At 36.1% G+C, this 20,209-nt stretch overlaps 1 protein-coding gene across 1 annotated transcript in view; it reads right to left on the reverse strand.

Annotated features, from left to right (window-relative positions):
• Window positions 1–332: 332 nt before the first annotated feature.
• Window positions 333–20,209, reverse strand: part of Saysd1 (SAYSVFN motif domain containing 1) — a 25,037-nt gene continuing 5,160 nt past the window's right edge. Inside the window, exon 2 of the mRNA XM_090375499.1 lies at window positions 333–761. Coding sequence (XP_090231625.1) covers window positions 366–761 — 396 coding nt within the window. The 3' untranslated portion in view covers window positions 333–365. The remainder of the gene's footprint in view (window positions 762–20,209) is intronic.

A 20,209-nucleotide genomic window follows, 5' to 3' on the forward strand; every position in this document is an offset into this window, starting at 1 on the left:
GTTGCACTGTATATGTTGGTTATAGTGAACATACTTTTTCTTACCGTACAAAAATAATAAATAAGTAAATCAATAAAGATAAATGAATCTCTTTGGTTGCTCATCATTTTCTTTAGAATGCCCAGTCTTCCAACCAAAGAAAACAAATGGTATATACTAGTAGGGGTAACTTTGCTAGATGCAAAAGTTACTCGCGTAGACCTATTATTGCATTTTTTGATGGTTATTTACATTACATGTGAATTTAAATTGCATGTGACGTTCTGGAACGTAACTCTCACATAAATTAAGTCGTCACTATATATATGAATAAAAAAAATACTTTTCCAGAATCTTATATAAATATTTTTTTTTTATTTACACTTTTATGCTACAGATGCACTGCCATATATTAGTTCTTTTTCAAACTGCTCAGCTTTTAAACTCCCCTGAATAGATATGCAGTTTGGATTAAAGACTGAATAAGCACTCATTTCTCCTGGCTTCCTCGGTGTACTACGAAAATTTTTAAACATCACATAGAAAAGAGAAAATACAAAAAATACAGCTCCAAATTCTAGCATTACAAAGAATAACATAAGCAAACACCATAACACACACCTCAGTAATATTTCAAGGGCACTCAGTTTACTATTAGAGAGGGCTATTGTGCTGGATTTATCACACTGGAAATGTGAATGGTTACTTATTTGTCTTTTTGTAGACAAGTTGTAAATGAAGCTTGGGTTTCCTCTTTCACTTGATTTTATTGATGAGCCTTTCTGTGGAATAAAAATAAAATAAAACATTGAACTCAAGCAGTTTTAATATAAACAGTTTAGTTTATTACTCTGAAACTAAAGAAAATTTGTTCTGCGATTAATGCCAATGCTGAAAAATTTATTTGTTCAATGAACAAACCATATTCAATGATCACTTGTATGGGTAGGAAAGATTTTTCTAGAGAGCAAAAAAGAAAGTACTGTAATGAAATAAAAGTATCTATCCATTCAATAATCCAGTAAGTATATACAAACATTGTTTAAAATCTGTAAAAAATGGGGGTAGGATTCCCTTGCCCTCTCTTTCTAATGCCAGCTCATACTACTGTTTTCACCACTCAATCAGATATTGTCTTAAAAACAGTCTAGTGGGCGTGCCAAAAAAAAAAAAAAAAAAAATGAAGAGTGAGGGTATTTCTATTCACCAATTTTTTTTTTTTTTTTTCAGAATAAGACAAGAAGGTTGCTAAGGCTTCTGACAGATATTCTTCCAGGAATGACAGCTAGGGCTTTCTATCTAATAGTCTTAAACACTGTTACACTTGTAAGGCAAGTGGCCTGAATTTTGATGAAATCTGATCATTTTGCAACATCCAAATTCTATAACATACTCCCACTCTCAATTCCATTTTACCCAGTGCTAGTGTCACACAAGACCAACTCAACGTTACACACAGTCCATGTCAACTGGTGTGTAATGCCTTAGAATCAATATACTTCTTAAACAAGAGCATATCTCCTCTCTCTTCTTCTGTACAGTCATACTCAATTAGATAGTATGAATCAGAGCTGTAATACTCAATATGTTCTACGTTGATAATGATATTAGTAAATTAATAAGAGGAGTTTACCTCAATATAGTACGTGGAACACTTCCGTATGATACCCTCCAGAAATTAAAACGGAAAAAACGAAAAAATCGACAACTTACCGGTACATTAAAGTAAAATATAAATAATTAAAGTAAATTATAAATAATTAAATAATCAATTTAACACAATTCAAAATCAATTCAAAACAATTAAAATTCAAATTAACGCAATTAAAAGAATCTAACGAAAATATTCAAAACGATTTTCCTTCCTGAAGCTGACAATGCTTTTCGACCGACTGTCGTGATCACAGGAATGAAAATTATCGAATCAGGCTAAACCTGCAACTTAAATAGTGATTATGTGTCTTCGCGCATGCGCGTAAAGGTCCACGCATCGGAGATCAAATATGGCCGCCGAACATTAACAGAATTCTCGTGTAATTTAATTTCAACGGTTTCTGCAATTAATAGTCGCGTATAATTACGTTGAACGTTAAGTATTTTGGCCTCGTTAAATAAAAAAGTATGTTTTTCGTTAATGGCATGAAAGGCTAATTCTGACGCTGCTGAACGAGAAGCACGAACAGAGGCTTCGTGTTGATTTACACGGATATTAAGAGAAAACCGCGTGGAACCCTGATAAGACGAGTCGCAATCACCGCAAGAAATGTTGTATACTAGATCATTAATTTGTGTTGCGAACGCCGAAAGAACCGAGCGATTGTTCAGTATAGTGTGTAACTTCCGTATAGGCCTAGCTATAATTTTAAATTCGGTATCTTTAAAGAATCTGTTAAGCTGTTTGTGCCACTGTTCAACATATGGGACAGAAATAAAGTATTTTTTGATATTACTATTGTTGATTGGTGCAGTATTTTGTATCCTATCCTTAGCTTGTACCCTAATACGATTTATTGTGTTAATGGGATAACCCCTGTTCAAGAATCTGCTAGTTAATATTTGTATTTCTGAGTCTAAAGCAGAATCCGTCGTTGAATATTTATAGGCATTTAGAAATTGATTAAAGATAATCGATCTTTTGTAGGTGAACGGGTGGTAGCTATTATAATGTAGAAGCATACCGGTGTTTGTGGGTTTTCGATAGATGCTAAATTGTATTTTGTTCGAGTCCCGGGTAAGCGTGAAATTTAGAAAGTTTAATGACTTAGTATCCGTATCTTCCCTTTCCAATGTAAATTTGAGTCTAGAATGAATATTGTTAAACGAATGTAAAATATCTTGGATAGTACTACTATCGGTAATAACTAGAACATCGTCTAAATACCTCCCATAGTATGTGATACGGGGACGAAAAGGTGTCAAATGTATCTGCTCAATCGTTGAGAGATAGATCTCTGACATTAAGCCACTCAGGCTCAAACCCATTGGTAATCCAAAAATTTGTTTGTACACCTTGTCTCGAAAGGTGATGTAGTTAGCCTCAACTAATAGTTTAATTAAGTGAAAAATCTCCTTTATAGGCAGCTTCGTATAATTAATCGGTGTCGAGTTTTTATTTAACATATCCCAAATAATATCTAATGTGTATTCAACGTTTACATTCGTATATAATGATGTAACATCTAATGAGAATAAATTGTCATTGTCGCCGAGTCTACAGTCTTTAAGATTATTAAATAATGTATCGTAATTCTTAATCCCAAATTGTATAACCTGTCTAAAAGGTTTTATAATGTTATATACATGTGTGGCTAAGGCTGAAAATGCCGAGTTCCTGTAGGAAACAATAGGTCGAATCGGAAATCCAGGCTTGTGTAATTTTACCTGACCAAAAAGTGCAGGAATATTGTATGTTCTGGACTTCAATTCCTTCAACTGAACCATAGTAATGTAGTCGTTTTTACGATACGTGGTTAACGTTTTATTGTATTGATTTACCAAATTGGTAAACAGTGTCGGGTCCACTTCACAATAAGTGGAGCTATCAGATACAACTGAATCTAACTTATTAATATAATCATGTTTATCTAGTATTACCACTGTATCTCCTTTATCTGCCCTCTGTATAATAATGTCCTTATTTTCTCGAAGTTCTCGTAAAGCTGAACTGTCATGTGTATTCAATTTAGGAAGTCGTGTTTCTTTTATGTTATTCACTACTTGGTTAACTTGTTGAATAAATACATCTTTTTGTGGAACACTACGAAGTCCAAATTCAAAATCAATTACGCATTGTTTTTTTGGCAGCTTTCGAGGTGGTAAATTATAATTTAATCCTTTGGATAAAAGTGAAATCTGGTCCTGCGATAGTGTACACGAGGAAAGATTTGTAACCTGTTGATGTGTCGGTTCGTTGGATACTGGGTGAGGGGGTGTTCGTGAACTAGCCGACATATTCTGTGGTAGTGCGTTATGTGTCTGTGGGGGGGATGTCACCCAACTCGTGTGAACTTGGTCGCAAGCTCGCGACAATGTGTTAGAATTCGTATGAACGTGTCTTGAACTATTCGATAATGTTTGCAACTTATTAACGTGTCTGTTTTTTATTTCTGAGGCTTGTGCTTCCCGTCGCAAATCTATGGAGGTCTTCAATACAGACCAATCGTTCGGATGTAGATAATTTTTTAATTTATCGCGAAGCTTCCTAACCTGGGAAAGGTATTTTTGTTTATCCGAATATCGAGATTTTAAGGCAAGCTTAACAATATTACGTGATGTCGCCAGTGATAGTTGTTTTATGCCTGAAATTTTTTGATTTAAATTCACCCTGGCAAACTTCGGAACGATGTTGTTTTGAAGGCAATATTTTAGGAAAGAAATATGGTAACTTTGGGCCGAGTACCTTAGTGTAGATTTAATGTAATTTTGTACCAAGCCATTCAAAAAATCTCCCATAATCTCCCATAACAAATTTTTGGATTACCAATGGGTTTGAGCCTGAGTGGCTTAATGTCAGAGATCTATCTCTCAACGATTGAGCAGATACATTTGACACCTTTTCGTCCCCGTATCACATACTATGGGAGGTATTTAGACGATGTTCTAGTTATTACCGATAGTAGTACTATCCAAGATATTTTACATTAACAATATTCATTCTAGACTCAAATTTACATTGGAAAGGGAAGATACGGATACTAAGTCATTAAACTTTCTAAATTTCACGCTTACCCGGGACTCGAACAAAATACAATTTAGCATCTATCGAAAACCCACAAACACCGGTATGCTTCTACATTATAATAGCTACCACCCGTTCACCTACAAAAGATCGATTATCTTTAATCAATTTCTAAATGCCTATAAATATTCAACAACGGATTCTGCTTTAGACTCAGAAATACAAATATTAACTAGCAGATTCTTGAACAGGGGTTATCCCATTAACACAATAAATCGTATTAGGGTACAAGCTAAGGATAGGATACAAAATACTGCACCAATCAACAATAGTAATATCAAAAAATACTTTATTTCTGTCCCATATGTTGAACAGTGGCACAAACAGCTTAACAGATTCTTTAAAGATACCGAATTTAAAATTATAGCTAGGCCTATACGGAAGTTACACACTATACTGAACAATCGCTCGGTTCTTTCGGCGTTCGCAACACAAATTAATGATCTAGTATACAACATTTCTTGCGGTGATTGCGACTCTTCTTATCAGGGTTCCACGCGGTTTTCTCTTAATATCCGTGTAAATCAACACGAAGCCTCTGTTCGTGCTTCTTGTTCAGCAGCGTCAGAATTAGCCTTTCATGCCATTAACGAAAAACATACTTTTTTATTTAACGAGGCCAAAATACTTAACGTTCAACGTAATTATACGCGACTATTAATTGCAGAAACCGTTGAAATTAAATTACACGAGAATTCTGTTAATGTTCGGCGGCCATATTTGATCTCCGATGCGTGGACCTTTACGCGCATGCGCGAAGACACAATCACTATTTAAGTTGCAGGTTTAGCCTGATTCGATAATTTTCATTCCTGTGATCACGACAGTCGGTCGAAAAGCATTGTCAGCTTCAGGAAGGAAAATCGTTTTGAATATTTTCGTTAGATTCTTTTAATTGCGTTAATTTGAATTTTAATTGTTTTGAATTGATTTTGAATTGTGTTAAATTGATTATTTAATTATTTATAATTTACTTTAATTATTTATATTTTACTTTAATGTACCGGTAAGTTGTCGATTTTTTCGTTTTTTCCGTTTTAATTTCTGGAGGGTATCATACGGAAGTGTTCCACGTACTATATTGAGGTAAACTCCTCTTATTAATTTACTAAAGTCATACTCAATATATTCAAATTCTGCATCCCATATGTCAAATTGGCTGCATGTTTCTGATATCCCTATGTGAAGACTGTACCTCACAGGTGCCCCTTGAAAATTATGTTCCTGCATTAACCATTAATCACTGATTAAAAAATCAGAAATTTTTTCTACCTTCCTAAATATAGTCAAACTTTTACTGTAACAGTTTCTGAAGTGATTTTCTTGGAAGTTTTCATAAAAGGAGAACCTGTCAGGTTTCCACCACCCATTTTTGCAACTACAGCAGATGCTTGATTAACCAGGACACTTCAAGACTCCAAATTAAAAAAAAAAATATCAACCAGAAATCAAAAAAATTCAAGTAATAACTAGAATAAGTATAAACAACTGTTTTTTTTTTTTTTTTGTTAGTTATTGGCGCATCGGCTTCTGTGGCTATAATGCACCTCCCAAGGTTTTTTTACAGTACTCCGATCCATGCCCGAGGTAGGATTCGAACCCACGACCTTTAGGTTGCCAGGCAGGCACTTTACCCACCCAGCTAGCCTGGTCGGCATAAACAGATGTTTTGCAAGTCGTAAATAAGCAACATTATAAGTCGTCATTGGGAGATTAGTGTACCTATTATCTTGCATTTCCCGCTGTCTTCACACCCGCTGCTCAAAAAAAAGATATTGTTTTTTTCCAAACGTTTCGTTTGTTTTTGTGCGTCGCGTCAATTGTTCTGTTCCATTGCAGCGCAAAAGGACAAATTTTGTTTTGTTATTTATGTCGGGGATGTTGGAATTTTTTTTGTTTTGTTTAGAAATCTCAAAAATGATAGGTAAACGCAAAAGAGTTGCACTTTCAGTTAAACAAAAACTTGAAATTATTCAAAAGTTTGAAAACGGTGCATCCTAAATCTCTAAGGAATCATTATTATAAGGATGTATGAAAATGGCCAAACATTAACAAGTATCGTGCAGAATTCAAATTTGTCAATAATAATATAGTAGCAATATGTTATTAGTCATTCCCGAGTTACGTAAAGCTCGACGAAGTAAGAAGTCCTGGAACGTACCTCTTACGTATGTCGGGAACTTTTGTATTTTTGGATTAACCACGAAATCGATTATCCGGGATTTGTTTTTTTACCATCTATCCCGGAAAAATCAAGATTCTACTGTATTTGGATTTTGTACCACACAAGCACAGATGCTGTGTTTGTTTAAAGTTTCAGGTTGTTTTTCCTCTTCCACCAGGTCAATAAATATTTACCCCAATTGTTTTTAAAAATTTATTATTTTTGCAGCATAAAGCTGACATGAAACCCAGTATTCTTTCAAAATGGCTATTACTTTACAGGAACCAACATACATATTTCAAATTTTGCACACTGTGTAGGGGAGCAAATCGAAATAAGCCTGAAAAATAGAAATATCTAATAGTATCAAACATATGTAACTTTTTTTATTATTATTTCCTAATAATATATATTATGCAGAAATATGTGCATACGCAAAATTTCAAATTTCTGGCACTAATCTTTTAAACTGGAAAATGGAAGACTAAAGACTGATGTTTCTATTTTATGACTAATATATGTTTCTTTTTGCAATTTTTAGTAAAATTAATTTTTCTGTTTTTTTGAAAATAAAATGTGTAAAACACTGCATTTTAAAATTTTAAAACTTAAAAAAGCAGTCATACAAAGTATTGCAACAAAACCTTAACAAAAGATGAAACAGTGACAATGTTCAGCAGAATTCAAAAACCAAAATGTTTTCCAAAAATTAAAAAGAAAATCTTCCAACCTTGTTCCCAGACTACCACACGTCCCAATATAAGCAGCAAAGAAACTAATTCACCTCCTGCTTGTAGCTGCCATTAATCTATTAATCTGTGAACTCCCACACCACACTAACAATTTTCTGACCTATCTAACATTTCCTCAATTGCACAAGCAAATACCCTTGCACCTCTTCTATTTAAGTGTATCATATCCCTATTAAAACAGTCCATTGTTAACAACTACAGGAACTGAGAAAAATTCTACCTCAAAGAGCCTTGCACAATCTCCCAAATGCCAAACTAATCAACAATGATTTTTACTTGAACTTTACTTCGTATATCATAATACTAATAATATCCTAATACCAGTGGCGGCTGGTGACTTTGATGTATGGGGGTGCTCCTTCATAAAGTTACATCAAATTGCCTTGGTTATAAGACATGTAGACATAGATGGTAATAATAATAAACAAGTTAAAAATACTACGAAACATTAACAGACTTGGGTAATCTCGAAATTTTATTTAAAAATAAAAACCATTCTTCAGTTTTTATTTGTTGAAAACAGATTAATAACTTTTTCATTCAAGTTTGGTGCACTGTTCAAATCGGCACTGCACACTCCACAGTTCCTATGACTCATTTTATCAGCGCTAAAATATGCATATTGGCAACCTGCCACCTAGACTCAACCACTGGGGCCAAAATGTGGAAGTGTGTAGCACACAGTTCCACCTACGATTAAACTTCAAAGTTGAAAACGATTTCGTGTTTTTATTTGTTTATTATTGAAATGATTATTAGAAATAGAGGATGAGTATACTATATGGGGGATCTGTTAATAAAAATATTCATTGTGTTGCATTGTTCTTCACAAAATTTCATATAACTCTGCTGACTGTATATTCAGATTTAAAAAGCTTGGGGTTCTGCAGTGCCTACCAACGAGCCGCCCCTGACTAATACAATACTAATATTATATTTACAACTGCAGTCAAGATTAGAAACTGTATTTGACAATGCTATTTAAAAAAAGTGTGAAATGTTCATTATTTGACCAAATTGTAACATGTCTCTCTAAAAAAAAAAAAATATTATTTTTTATTTTATTTTTGATTTTAAACATAATACATTTTACTGCAACATCCTCAAATCACCAAATACCTTTTTTATTGCTTGGGTATTTTCTGTTATTAGAAAATCATATAATTGAAGCAAAGGTCAGATAGGCTAGAATGCACCGGAACATTTGTAGTAAATCACATGCATTATAGTATCATGCACATACTTGATCATTCAAAATAAGATACAGCATTTCATTAATGAGTGTTCCATTTTGTAAAAGTTTATATTTCAATCCCAGAATGATGACTAACTTTGACTGACTTTTTGATTAAAGCATTCTCATATACAATCACCTAAATAAATCACCAATTTGGTAATATGATTTTTACAAATGAATATTTCAGAAATACTATTCAGCATTTCTGAATATTTTGTCCTTTGCTTCATATCTGACTCAATTCTTGTCAACTCATAAAATTCATATCTGTAATTTAAAATATATCAATTGTCAACTTTTCAGTTAGATACTTACACTTGAGACAGTTTGAAGAAGTGATCATCTGATAATTAGCATTAGCATTAGTAGACGCATTTGATGCAAGAAAGCAAGCTTATGCAGCATCAGCCAAAAAAAAAAAAAAAAAAGTAACAAAAATAAATAAAAATAACCACTTCCACTTCACCCCTCTGTTCGTTCGAAATACCTGTCCAGCTGAGCCTTAAACTTATTTAGGCTATCAACTTCCACGACAAGGGATGGAAGTCTGTTCCACCTACCAACCACCCGCTGGCTAAAGGCAAATTTCCGCACATCTATCCTACATCTGTCTTTCCTCAATTTGAATTTATGCCCTCTCAGGTGATTATTCTGAGCAAGAGGAAGAATCCCATCAGCATTGAGCATGCTCAAACCATTCAAGGCTTTATACACCTCTATCAGATCACCTCGCTGGTGCCTAGTTTCCAGACACTGTAATTCGCAAAACTTAAGCCTTTCTTCGTAAGAGCACCCCTTTGTCCCATTCACCAATCTTGTTGCCCTTCTCTGTATTCGTTCCAGCAGCTCTACATCCTTCTTGAAATGAGGCCTCCAGGCCTGTATACAGTACTCTAGGTGTGGCCTGACCATTGCCTTATACAAGGGAATAATCACCTCCTTATCCCTGCTAGAAAAATTCCTATATATCATTGACAATACACCATGAGCTACTCTTGCAGCCCGTCTGCACTGCTCAGAGAACTTCATATCTGCCTGCACAACCACCCCCAGGTCCCTTTCATTCTCTACCACTATCAGTGTAGTACCACAGAGTTGATACGTTGCTCTGGGGTTGCTGTTTCCCATGTGTAGTACTTTACATTTGTCAATGTTAAACTTCATTTGCCACCTTGAAGCCCATCTGCTCAACCTTTCCAAATCCTGTTGCAGCTGCATAGTGTCAGTAGTGTGCCTGACAACACAGCCAACCTTCGTATCGTCTGCAAACTTGGACATTAAGCTTGATATACCATCATCAATATCATTTATAAATACAGAAAACAATAAAGGACCCAATACTGAACCCTGAGGAACTCCACTAATAACATTAGTCCACGATGAGCAGTGTCCATTGATTACCACTCTCTGTCTTCTCCCCCTCAACCACCCCTTTATCCATAGCAGCAATTTGCCTCCAATGCCAAACCGCTCCAATTTGTGCAGCAGTCTTCCATGTGCAACAGTATCAAAAGCCTTTCTAAGATCCAAGTATATAATATCAAAGTTATTCCCTGCATCCAGTTCTTTTGTGACTGCATCATAGTATCCAATCAAATTGGTCAGGCAAGACTTCCCCTTAACAAAACCATGCTGTGTCCTATCTATAACTGAAGTCTTGTCTAGATGATCCTGCAGTGCTTCTTTAACCAGTGCCTCCATTAATTTTCGGAACAGAAGTTAAACTCACAGGTCTATAATTACTTGTGTCAGCCTTTGATCCCCCTTTGTGAATTGGGGTAACATTTGCACATCTCCAGTCCATGGGTACCTCCCCTGAGTCCAAGGAAGCTCTCATAATTATGGCTAAGGGTTTGCTTACTTCCTTTGCTGCCTCCTTTAATAGAACTGGATAGATCCCATCAACCCAGGTGCCTTTCTTGTGTTTATCTTCAACAATTTCTCCTCCACTTTGCTCTCAGTTATTACAAGATTCTCTAGCTTACTGCTAGAGTTGAATACACCTCTGGCATTCCCCTCGCTGAATAACTCTTCATGTGTGAATGTCGATGCAAAATATTCATTTAGTTTGTTAGCTACCTGAGCAGGGTCATCAACAGTTGACCCATCGATCTCAAGTGGACCAATCTGATTCATCCCCTTCCTTCTAGAGTTTACATAAGTAAAGAACTCTTTGCTGTTTTTCTTCCCATCCCTTGCCAAGGATCTCTCGTAATCTGCCTTCGCCTGCCTTACCTCCTTTGTAACTTGGTTACAGATCAACTTGTATCTATCATAGGCGTCTGTGTCACGTGTTAATTTGTATGTATCCCATGCATTTTTCTTCTCTGCCATATGCCTCATTAGTTCATCTGACATCCATTTAGACCTAAACCTTGAACAATATTTCTTAGTTGGTATGTAAAGCCTAGTAGCTTCCAAGATAAGTTCTTTGAATGCTTCCCATTTTGAATTTGCTGTTGGCAATATCATCAGTTGATCCCACTGTATAGAATTTAAATACTGTCTCAGTCCATTGTAGTCGCCTTTACGAAAGCAATACCCCTTCCCTTTACCCCTAATGGTAGTTACCTCTTTGAGAAACTCCCACTTCAGCACACTGTGATCACTGCCACCTAGTGGTTCATTTATCTGCAGATTCTTAATGCAAGAAGAATCATTACTGATAATCAAATCAAGAGTATTACTCCCTCTAGTTGCCTCCCGAACATGCTGATGTAGAAAACAATCATCCAATAAATCCACAAAAGCCTTGCTACTGTGTGAGTGACCAGCCCCCAAATTCCAGTCAATATCTGGGAAATTAAAATCCCCCATTATAAGACTCTCTGATTTACTGGCCCACTCTATTTCTCCGAACAGTTTCTTATTATACTCATGAGAGTCATTAGGCCTATAGCACACTCCTACTCTCAATTTTGATCTCCCAATGCTTATGTCACACCAAACTGACTCGACACTGCACTGTCCAGCGATGTCGACTGGCTTCACTTCCTTGGATTTTATGTATTTCTTAACTAATAGCATAACCCCTCCTCCCTTCCTACCCTGTCTATCCTTTCTGTAGACATTGTACTCCCCAAATTCCAGTTCTGCATTCCTTATATCTGTGTGACACCACGTCTCTGAAATCCCCACAATATCTGCCCTTGATGTTTTGAGCAATACCTCAAATTCATCAAATTTATTTACTAAACTCCTAGCATTGGTGTACACGCAAGTATACATGCACCTGTTCTTTTTCTTAGCTACCCTAACACAACCCATATGTTTACTTGTACCCCAATGATTCCCAGCAGTCTCTGAAATATCCTGCATCTTATTTTCCAGGCTGCGGCTCATTCCAATAGAAGCAGTGCAAGAATCACTTTCACCTATGCCAGTGGCTACTGTTAATCTATTAGTCCTTGTATCCCCCCCAATCTAGCAGTTTTCCGACCCACCTAACACTGCCTCGATAGCATCAGCAAACATTCTTGCACCCTTTCTATTTAAGTGTATCCCATCCCTGTAGAAGCAGTCTCTCCTGTTAACAAGTACAGACCAGGCTGAAAAAAATTCTACCCCTTGAGCCCTGCACAATCTTTCCAGGGCCGAATTGATTGACAGGGCTCTCATCATATACTCCCTCCTATCGTGTCTGGGCAGAATTGCAGACACTTTCAATTTCAACCCTAATTCACGGCTTTTTTTCATCAGTGACCTGTACTTGTCAAGTAATTCCGCCAGTCTCCTACTCTTAATATCATTGGTGTCGACATGTACAACTATATCACCTTTTGTGCCCTTAAAAGATGATATCCGCTCTACAACGTCATCAACTTTTGCCCCTGGCAGACATACACTGGTCCTGTTCCACCTATCCTTTTTACAAAGCATGTTTCCCGTTTCCCTGACAATAGAGTCACCAACAACTACTAGTTCCTTTGGGACCAGCGCATTCTGCCTTGGGGTTGCCGCTGTGTTGCGCATCTCCCATCTCTTCCATCTCTTTTCCCATAATTCCCATCTCTTTTTCTATACGGTCAACTTACATTTCTATACTTCATCCTCTAAAGAATTTCAAAGCTACAAGATTCCTAGAATATTGCAATTACCATTTTATCCACTCTGACCTTATTTTTAGAGGGTCAAAAATATCTTTTTAGGGCCTTAATCCATTTTTAACAGTCCCAGACTATCTAGATCTAGCATTGGGTATGGTTCAAATTTCATCACAGATTGGAGGAATTTTTAATGGCCTCTTAAATTGAGGCTGTAGGTTGAAGAAGCCCTGTTTACCCTCATTCAGTCCATATAACATGCAAATTAGCCTATGAATACACCATATTTACACATATAAATTTTCTGTCTCCAGGGTGGCCACCTAGTCACACAAGTTCAAAGAGAGAGAGAGAGAGAGAGCAAAAATATCACATTCAGCAATGATGCAGGCTTGAAGCATAGTCAACTAGAAACATGTGTTCATATGTATCCTCATTTGACCACCGGTTATGCCACAGCTGGAATCGCCAAGTATCTAGTTTTTAACTGGAAAGTCTAGTGTTTGAGCTTACTGTCTAGTAATGTCTAATAAACAAATTTTTAATATATAAATTGTCCAACCATCTGATAGTCAGAATAAGTTTCACCTATTTCCATGAAGTTTCGTGTTTCTATAAACAACTTTACCTGAGTGTAGTAAAAACTATGCAGTACCACATAGTTGATATTACTCTGGGATTACCTACCCAAATGCAGTACCTTGCCTTTGTCAATTTTAAACTTCATTCACCATCCTCGTAGCTATCTACTTAATTTTTCTAGATCTTGTTGAAGCAGCATGCCTTCATTACTGTCATTAACCACCCTGCCAATATTTGTATAATCTGCAAGGTTAGATATCAATCCTGATATACCTTCAATATCATTAATACAGAAAACAACAATGGGCCCAGCACTGAACCCTGCTTTCTTCTACAAGCCTGTTTTAAATCTTAACTGAAGGCATTATCTGTTGTAATACTTCTATGCAGAGTTATGGTTCATAACTATGCATAAGATTTGTTGAAACAATTGCAAACAAGAGCAACAAGATTACTTGGGAGGGGGGACAAAAGGATATTATTACCACAGCTCGGCAAATTGCAGTCTCTGGAGACTATGCATCTACATGGTGACTGAATTTGAAATGTATAAGGCTTTAGTAAACTACATACTATGGCATCTTTACCCTTTCTCAGTTGAAACACACACATAAGGGACCAAACCCCATGACCTGCCAGGGCAGGTCATGGGGTTTTGTCAATGATATATAGGAATTTTGCTAGCAGGGAAAAGGAGGTGATTATCCCTCTGTATAAGGCAATGGTCAGGCCATGCCTTGAGTACTGCGTACAGGTCTGGAGGCCTCATTTTAGGAAGGATGTAGATTTACTTGAGCGTGTACAGAGAAGGGCAACAAGGTTGGTGAGGGGAATGACGGGATCCCTTACCAAGAGAGGCTTAAGTTCTGCAAATTGCAGTGGCTGGAGACTAGGCACCTGTGCGGTGATCTGATTGAAGTATATGAGGCCTTGAATGGGTTGAGCACGCTGAATTCTGATGGGATCCTTCCACTTGTTCAGATTACGAACCTAAGGGGGCATAAATTCAAATTAAGAAAAGACAGATGTAGAATAGATGTGCGGAAATTTGCCTTTAGCCAGTGGGTGGTTAATTGCTGGAACAAACTTCCATCTGTCGTTGTGGAAGTTGATAGGTTGAATAAATTTAAGGAGGAACTGGACAGGCATTTGGAGAGAATGGTGTGTTTTTTTTTTTTTTTTTTTTTTGTTGGCTGATGCTGCATAAGCTCATACATTTGCTTTCTTGCATCACATGCCACTACTACTACTACATAAATTTAAGCTGGAAAAGAATGATTGCAGAATCGATATGTGGAAATCTGCATTCAGCAAAAGTGTAGTGAATTGTTTTCAATAGACTTTCACCTAGTGCTGTGGTGGACAAAATTTTAAAAAGGAGCATCTGAGATATCACTTTTTTAATATATATTTTTTTTAATTTGCAAATAAAATCAAATCCTCCTTTGTAACTATGCCCACTAATATTCTTTAACTGGTTATACAGTATCTTCTGTTTTCATTTTGCTATACTATGAATTACAATACATTATTATTTCTTTTTTTTTCTGTGTGTGTGTGTGTGTGTCATCATTTAACAGACACCAGGCAAGAAATACCATTTATCTTTATTCTAGGCAATTCCCATTCCCATGTGGCATCTATGAGATGCCAGCAACAAATGTTTGATTTTGCCAAAGAGCTTTAATTTCACTAGCAAATTGTTAACAGCTGACAAAAATACAGCTTTTCACAGTGGGTCTTCAATCCAGGGGGATCAGTGAGTTTGAAAATTCTGAGTTTGAATTTGTGATTCATCTCCTTTGAAGCACACCTGTCGTCTCCAGGTGGCTGGGTTTGTGTTGGAGAAATTGGGGTTTCCTGCAGTGGATTAGACCACCACAGCAAGCCTACCGCTTGTGATAGTAACAGCTGAATAGCGAATCATTACTTTGCTTCTTGAAGATGTTGGTTCGGACTGGTCTGCTACTGAGCTGCATATTCCTTAGTAGTTAAATGATCTCCAGCATCTAATTAACTGCATTTAATTAATTTAATTTCATTATTAATTAATTAATAATGAAAGGATGCTACATCCCCTATTCATTCCATTACTGCATGGATTGCATTCCATTTCCTGAGCATGCTATTCTTGATTACAGCTTCACCACTGCTATGTGATGGGTTCATCAGCTGCATATGTTGTTGTGGGAACAAAGTTCTTTACTTATCCTGATTGTGATTTTATGTAGTGAATGCAAAGTCGACTCTCTGTGGTGAGGTGAAGCAATTAAATATTTCCTCATGAGAGACTTATCCTGTAATCAAGACCAGCAGATCATGATCAGCTTTAGTGCTGACATAGCTGCTTCATTGAAATATGAATTAATGAACTACCATATCCTCCAAACTGGGGATATTATATTGATGATGCATCTGCCATTTCATTTAAATATGAACTAATGAACTGAAATATCCTCCAAATTGGTGATATTATATTGATGTTATCAGTAAGCTGGCAGATAACTGATGCTATTTTGGTATCATCCATATGCTGGCAGATGATATCTGGCCATAAATACATGTGCCAGGAATGATAACCAACTAGTGGTAGTATATGTTATAGCTAGAAATTACCTGCGCAATATTGCGATAGATGGTGGGTTGCCAGGAAAGCTGGCTGGGACTGCCTTCTTTAATTAATAAATATGATAATTTTCTTTATTATCATTATTGGTTCTTCTCATTTATTTTAGTTTGATATTTTTTAACTGGGTTTAGCAAATAATTAATAGATCACTGTTTTAATGTGAAGAATTACACTAGTCGGCAAAAAAAACATTCCCTGTTAAAATTCAGGGCAATTCTTGTAGATTTGACATTGCTGAATTCAAATATGGCAATCATATTGCTGTAACAGTTACCAATTTTAAAGGAGAAGGAATTAAAGTCAAAAACTAGGTTTCTAGTAAAAAAAAAAAAAATATTTCATATATTTTAAGAAAATTTTACATACAGTACTAAATAATAAACAACTGGTCTATTAAACTTATTCTATTTACAAAAATGTTTATCTGATAAAAAAAAACAAGTTATTTTGGAATTGTCCATATGAGATTCCAACAACAGCCTGCCAACGTATTTGGACTCCATTTTCCCTGATATCTTTTTTCAATTTGAGAAATATCTAGGTGAAACCTTTCACCATGTTCAAAGAAGTCTAAATGGGAATGTAGGAAATGAAGCTCTAACGACATGTTGCTCTCTGTACGCTAAAATTAGCTCATCCACAGTTTCACTGTAATTTTATGATTTCTCATTGCCTAAAATGTCCAGGCAGACATTTTCAATTGCCTTTCGGCTCTTATTTCTGTAGTATTTAATTTTTAATGAATTCCTCATCTTGGAATAGCAGTTTGATTTGAGGACCCGTAAAAATTCCCTCTTTTATCTTGGCCTCACTGATTTGAGGAAATTTTGCCTCAAACAGGAAAATCCTTCTCCTGTGTCAAATCACTTTCACAAATATTTTTATCCAACCTAGCTTGATGTGCAATGGGGTAAACATAGTTTTGATTTATCCACCAAAGGAGGATGTGCTACATTTTTCTGGCCTGGTGCAGTTTCTGAACTTTTTTTACCCTGCAGTGGCAATCCTTCACTCAGCTGTCCCACTCTCATAAAAAGCAGCAGTATTTAGTGTATCCACCTTGCAATCCAGTGAGCAAAGCTACCACCTTTTAGGTCAGCATAGATATTCCATTTGTATTCTTAACAGAAACAGCCTCCATAGCTGAGTGGTCAGTGACACAATGCAGTAGCACATGCTCTTTGAATAAACCTGGTTCAAGCCCCTAACTGATAAACACAGTTGATATGCCAACCCGCACTGGACCAGCGTGGCAGATTATGGTCCATTTCCTTCAACATGAACCATTGAGGAGGCTTCCATTGTACAGTGGATTAATAATAGCTGCACTTTACCTTTTTATTCTTAATAGCATATTTTTTTCAAAAGAACCTGTAGGTTCTTTTGCAAAAAGAACTATATTTGTTCAAAAAGAACTATATTTGAAATATTTGTTCTCCTTCATTTCAGCTGCATGGGCTAATGTTATAGATGGATACTTATTTCCATTATAGAGTAAAACTGCTTTTGAAGTGACCTTGGATGAATCACCGAAAAGCCTCTGCTGCTTGGGGACGTGCTCCAGATGCAACTCTTTCATTAATTCCCGGACATTGTTACAATAAACCAAAGCACCATCCATGAAATAATAGTTCGTTATGTTAGATTGCCTCTTGGCACCCTTTTCAAGAAGATTCCACTGCTGAAGCCGTGATCCTAGTAACTGAGCCTTGCTTTTGGAGAGGTTCAAATCTCTGACCAAAACATTCAATTCTGTGTGTGATTAGATGCAGCTTTGCAGTATCAAGAGTTGAAAAGTCTGGATCTATACTCGTTCTGGGTCCCTGTATCTTCTGGAAACTCCTTTTCCAAACCTGAATCAGAGTCAAATCCATAGGTTTCTAGTGGCTTTGGCATAGGGATTGTATCATCATGAGAAACCGGCCTTACAGCAGAAGGTATGTTGGATTTCCCAGAAAAAACAGAAATATTTGTCATGCAAAAGTAATAATTATTTATGTGGTCTCAAGGTTTCTACCATATCACTGGAACAGCAGAGTCATCCATTTATGACTACCTCTAAACCAGCCTGTTAATGTTCTTGAACAAGAGCTATGGGAAATCTTTGGAGCCCGTACTTTATCTTGATCTCCGACGTTACATCCAAAATAGTGTTCACAGGCTTTTCTCACAAGTTGTGACAGTGGCTTTTGATTTGAATACCACTTCTCTGCAAATGTAGCAAAAACCATCAGGCTTATTTCAGCAAAAATGTGACATGTGTGGTTGAGATATGTGCACATAGAACACAATTACGAAATTGTAGATTTTTATTTCTAATTTGAACACTAATTCACTGAAACACGAAAATGCTTGCTTGGTTCAGAACCCACTCGTGTATGTACCGGTAGCGGAGTTTTTGAAAGGTTTACAATGTTTCTAGAGAACTCCATCGAAAGTTCTAGAACCATCTAGAAACATCCCAGCCTTTCTTCCGAATGTTCCGAACATTCCAGAATGTTGTAGAAATCTCCCAGATGCTCTATAAATCTCAGAACTGTTCTAGAAAATATAAAATAAATAAATAAAAATAGATGGAAAAATTATTTAGCCAACTACAGGTCTTGGGTTTCAGTCATTAACCTACGACATTTGAAAACTGAGGGCATCGAGAACTTAAGCACATATCTGAGTTCTTGAACATATTTCTTACGAGAAGATGTCAAAATCATTTCAGTGAGGAAACTGATGCCAAACAACACTGTTATAGCTCAAAGGCTTGTAATTGGTGATTTTCAGTAGCCCTGATTTAGAATTACAGTTGTAGCTCTTTATAGCAACCCTCTTTTTAACGTCCTATGTGGTTGGTCCCAGCCAATTTCTCATTAACCTAATGCTATTTACCAAAACACCCTTCCGATATAACAATCTTTTTTCTCATTCCATTGGGGGTAGAGTCATTATATAGAGCTTTGACTGTATCTTCAAAACCAACTCACTCACCTATTTATTCTGCACATTTAAATTTTCATGAAGTAAATGGTTATATTAAAAGGAAGACTCTAAAGAAGTCTTCCTTCTTTTAATTTAACCATTCACCACATAAAAGTTTAATTATGCAGAATAAAGATGTGAGTTGTTTTTGAAGATGTTTCTAAATTACTACTATAGACCACTGTTTTCAATTCAGTAAAAAGCTAAAAATTAATTTTTTTTTATCAATAAAATAAGAAGGGGTTTCTCTTTTTGTGTCTTTTTGAATGTGGAATGTTTAAATTGAGTGTATGAGTGACAGAATGTTGGCGTGGAGAAATTATTGAAAGGGTTAAAAAATTAAGTTCCCCCCCCCCTTGCATCTCCCCATCATACTGTCAATGCTAATATTAATAATGTTAAATGTTATTTAAGCTTCTATATAGCATACTAATGCTAAATTCCAGCCAAGATTAAAAACTATGTATTGGATAATGTCACCCCTCTTCTTGAATTAATGTACACAAAGGTATGTCCCTCCTGGTTCCCAATAGTGGCTGAATAATTAATAAGATGTAGTGGCTGTGTTAAAATGTACTCTCAGTTTCATAAAAATTTAGTGGTTTAAACCCCGGGGGCTCACATCTGGTGAGTATGGGCTTGGCACACCCAGGGTCCAGCTGGATATCATCATTCTTCTCTTTCTTGGTGATTCCCTTCTACGTTTGACACTCTCACTCTCTCTCTCTCTCTCAGGGTAACTCGGCAACTTTTTTTTTTTCCTGGTGCAGCATAAGCCTCAGGCTTCCTTGCATCATATGGCTATTAATAATAATAATAAAGCGTAAAAAGCTGAAATTATATCTTACTATAAGGAAGAGGTAAGGAGAATCATTAGCCAAATATTTTGTCTATGGGATAAGTATTTAGGCTCTAAGATCAGATAAAAAATTTAACAGTTAGCACATTCTAAGAATATAGAAGACTATGCAGCAGTTAATGCTATATAAAAGGAGTTTAAATTTTTGAAATACAGGAGAGCGATTATTTTAAAAAGTAAGAAATGTATTCATTGGGGTTAAGACTTTGTGAATCAGCATGAAAATATGTTTAAGAAAATTATAAGGAAATGT

This window comes from Mastigoproctus giganteus, chromosome 6, assembly GCF_048544385.1.
Source record: "Mastigoproctus giganteus isolate SK-2022 chromosome 6, ASM4854438v1, whole genome shotgun sequence".
In the NCBI taxonomy this organism is placed as follows: Eukaryota; Metazoa; Arthropoda; class Arachnida; order Uropygi; family Thelyphonidae; genus Mastigoproctus; species Mastigoproctus giganteus.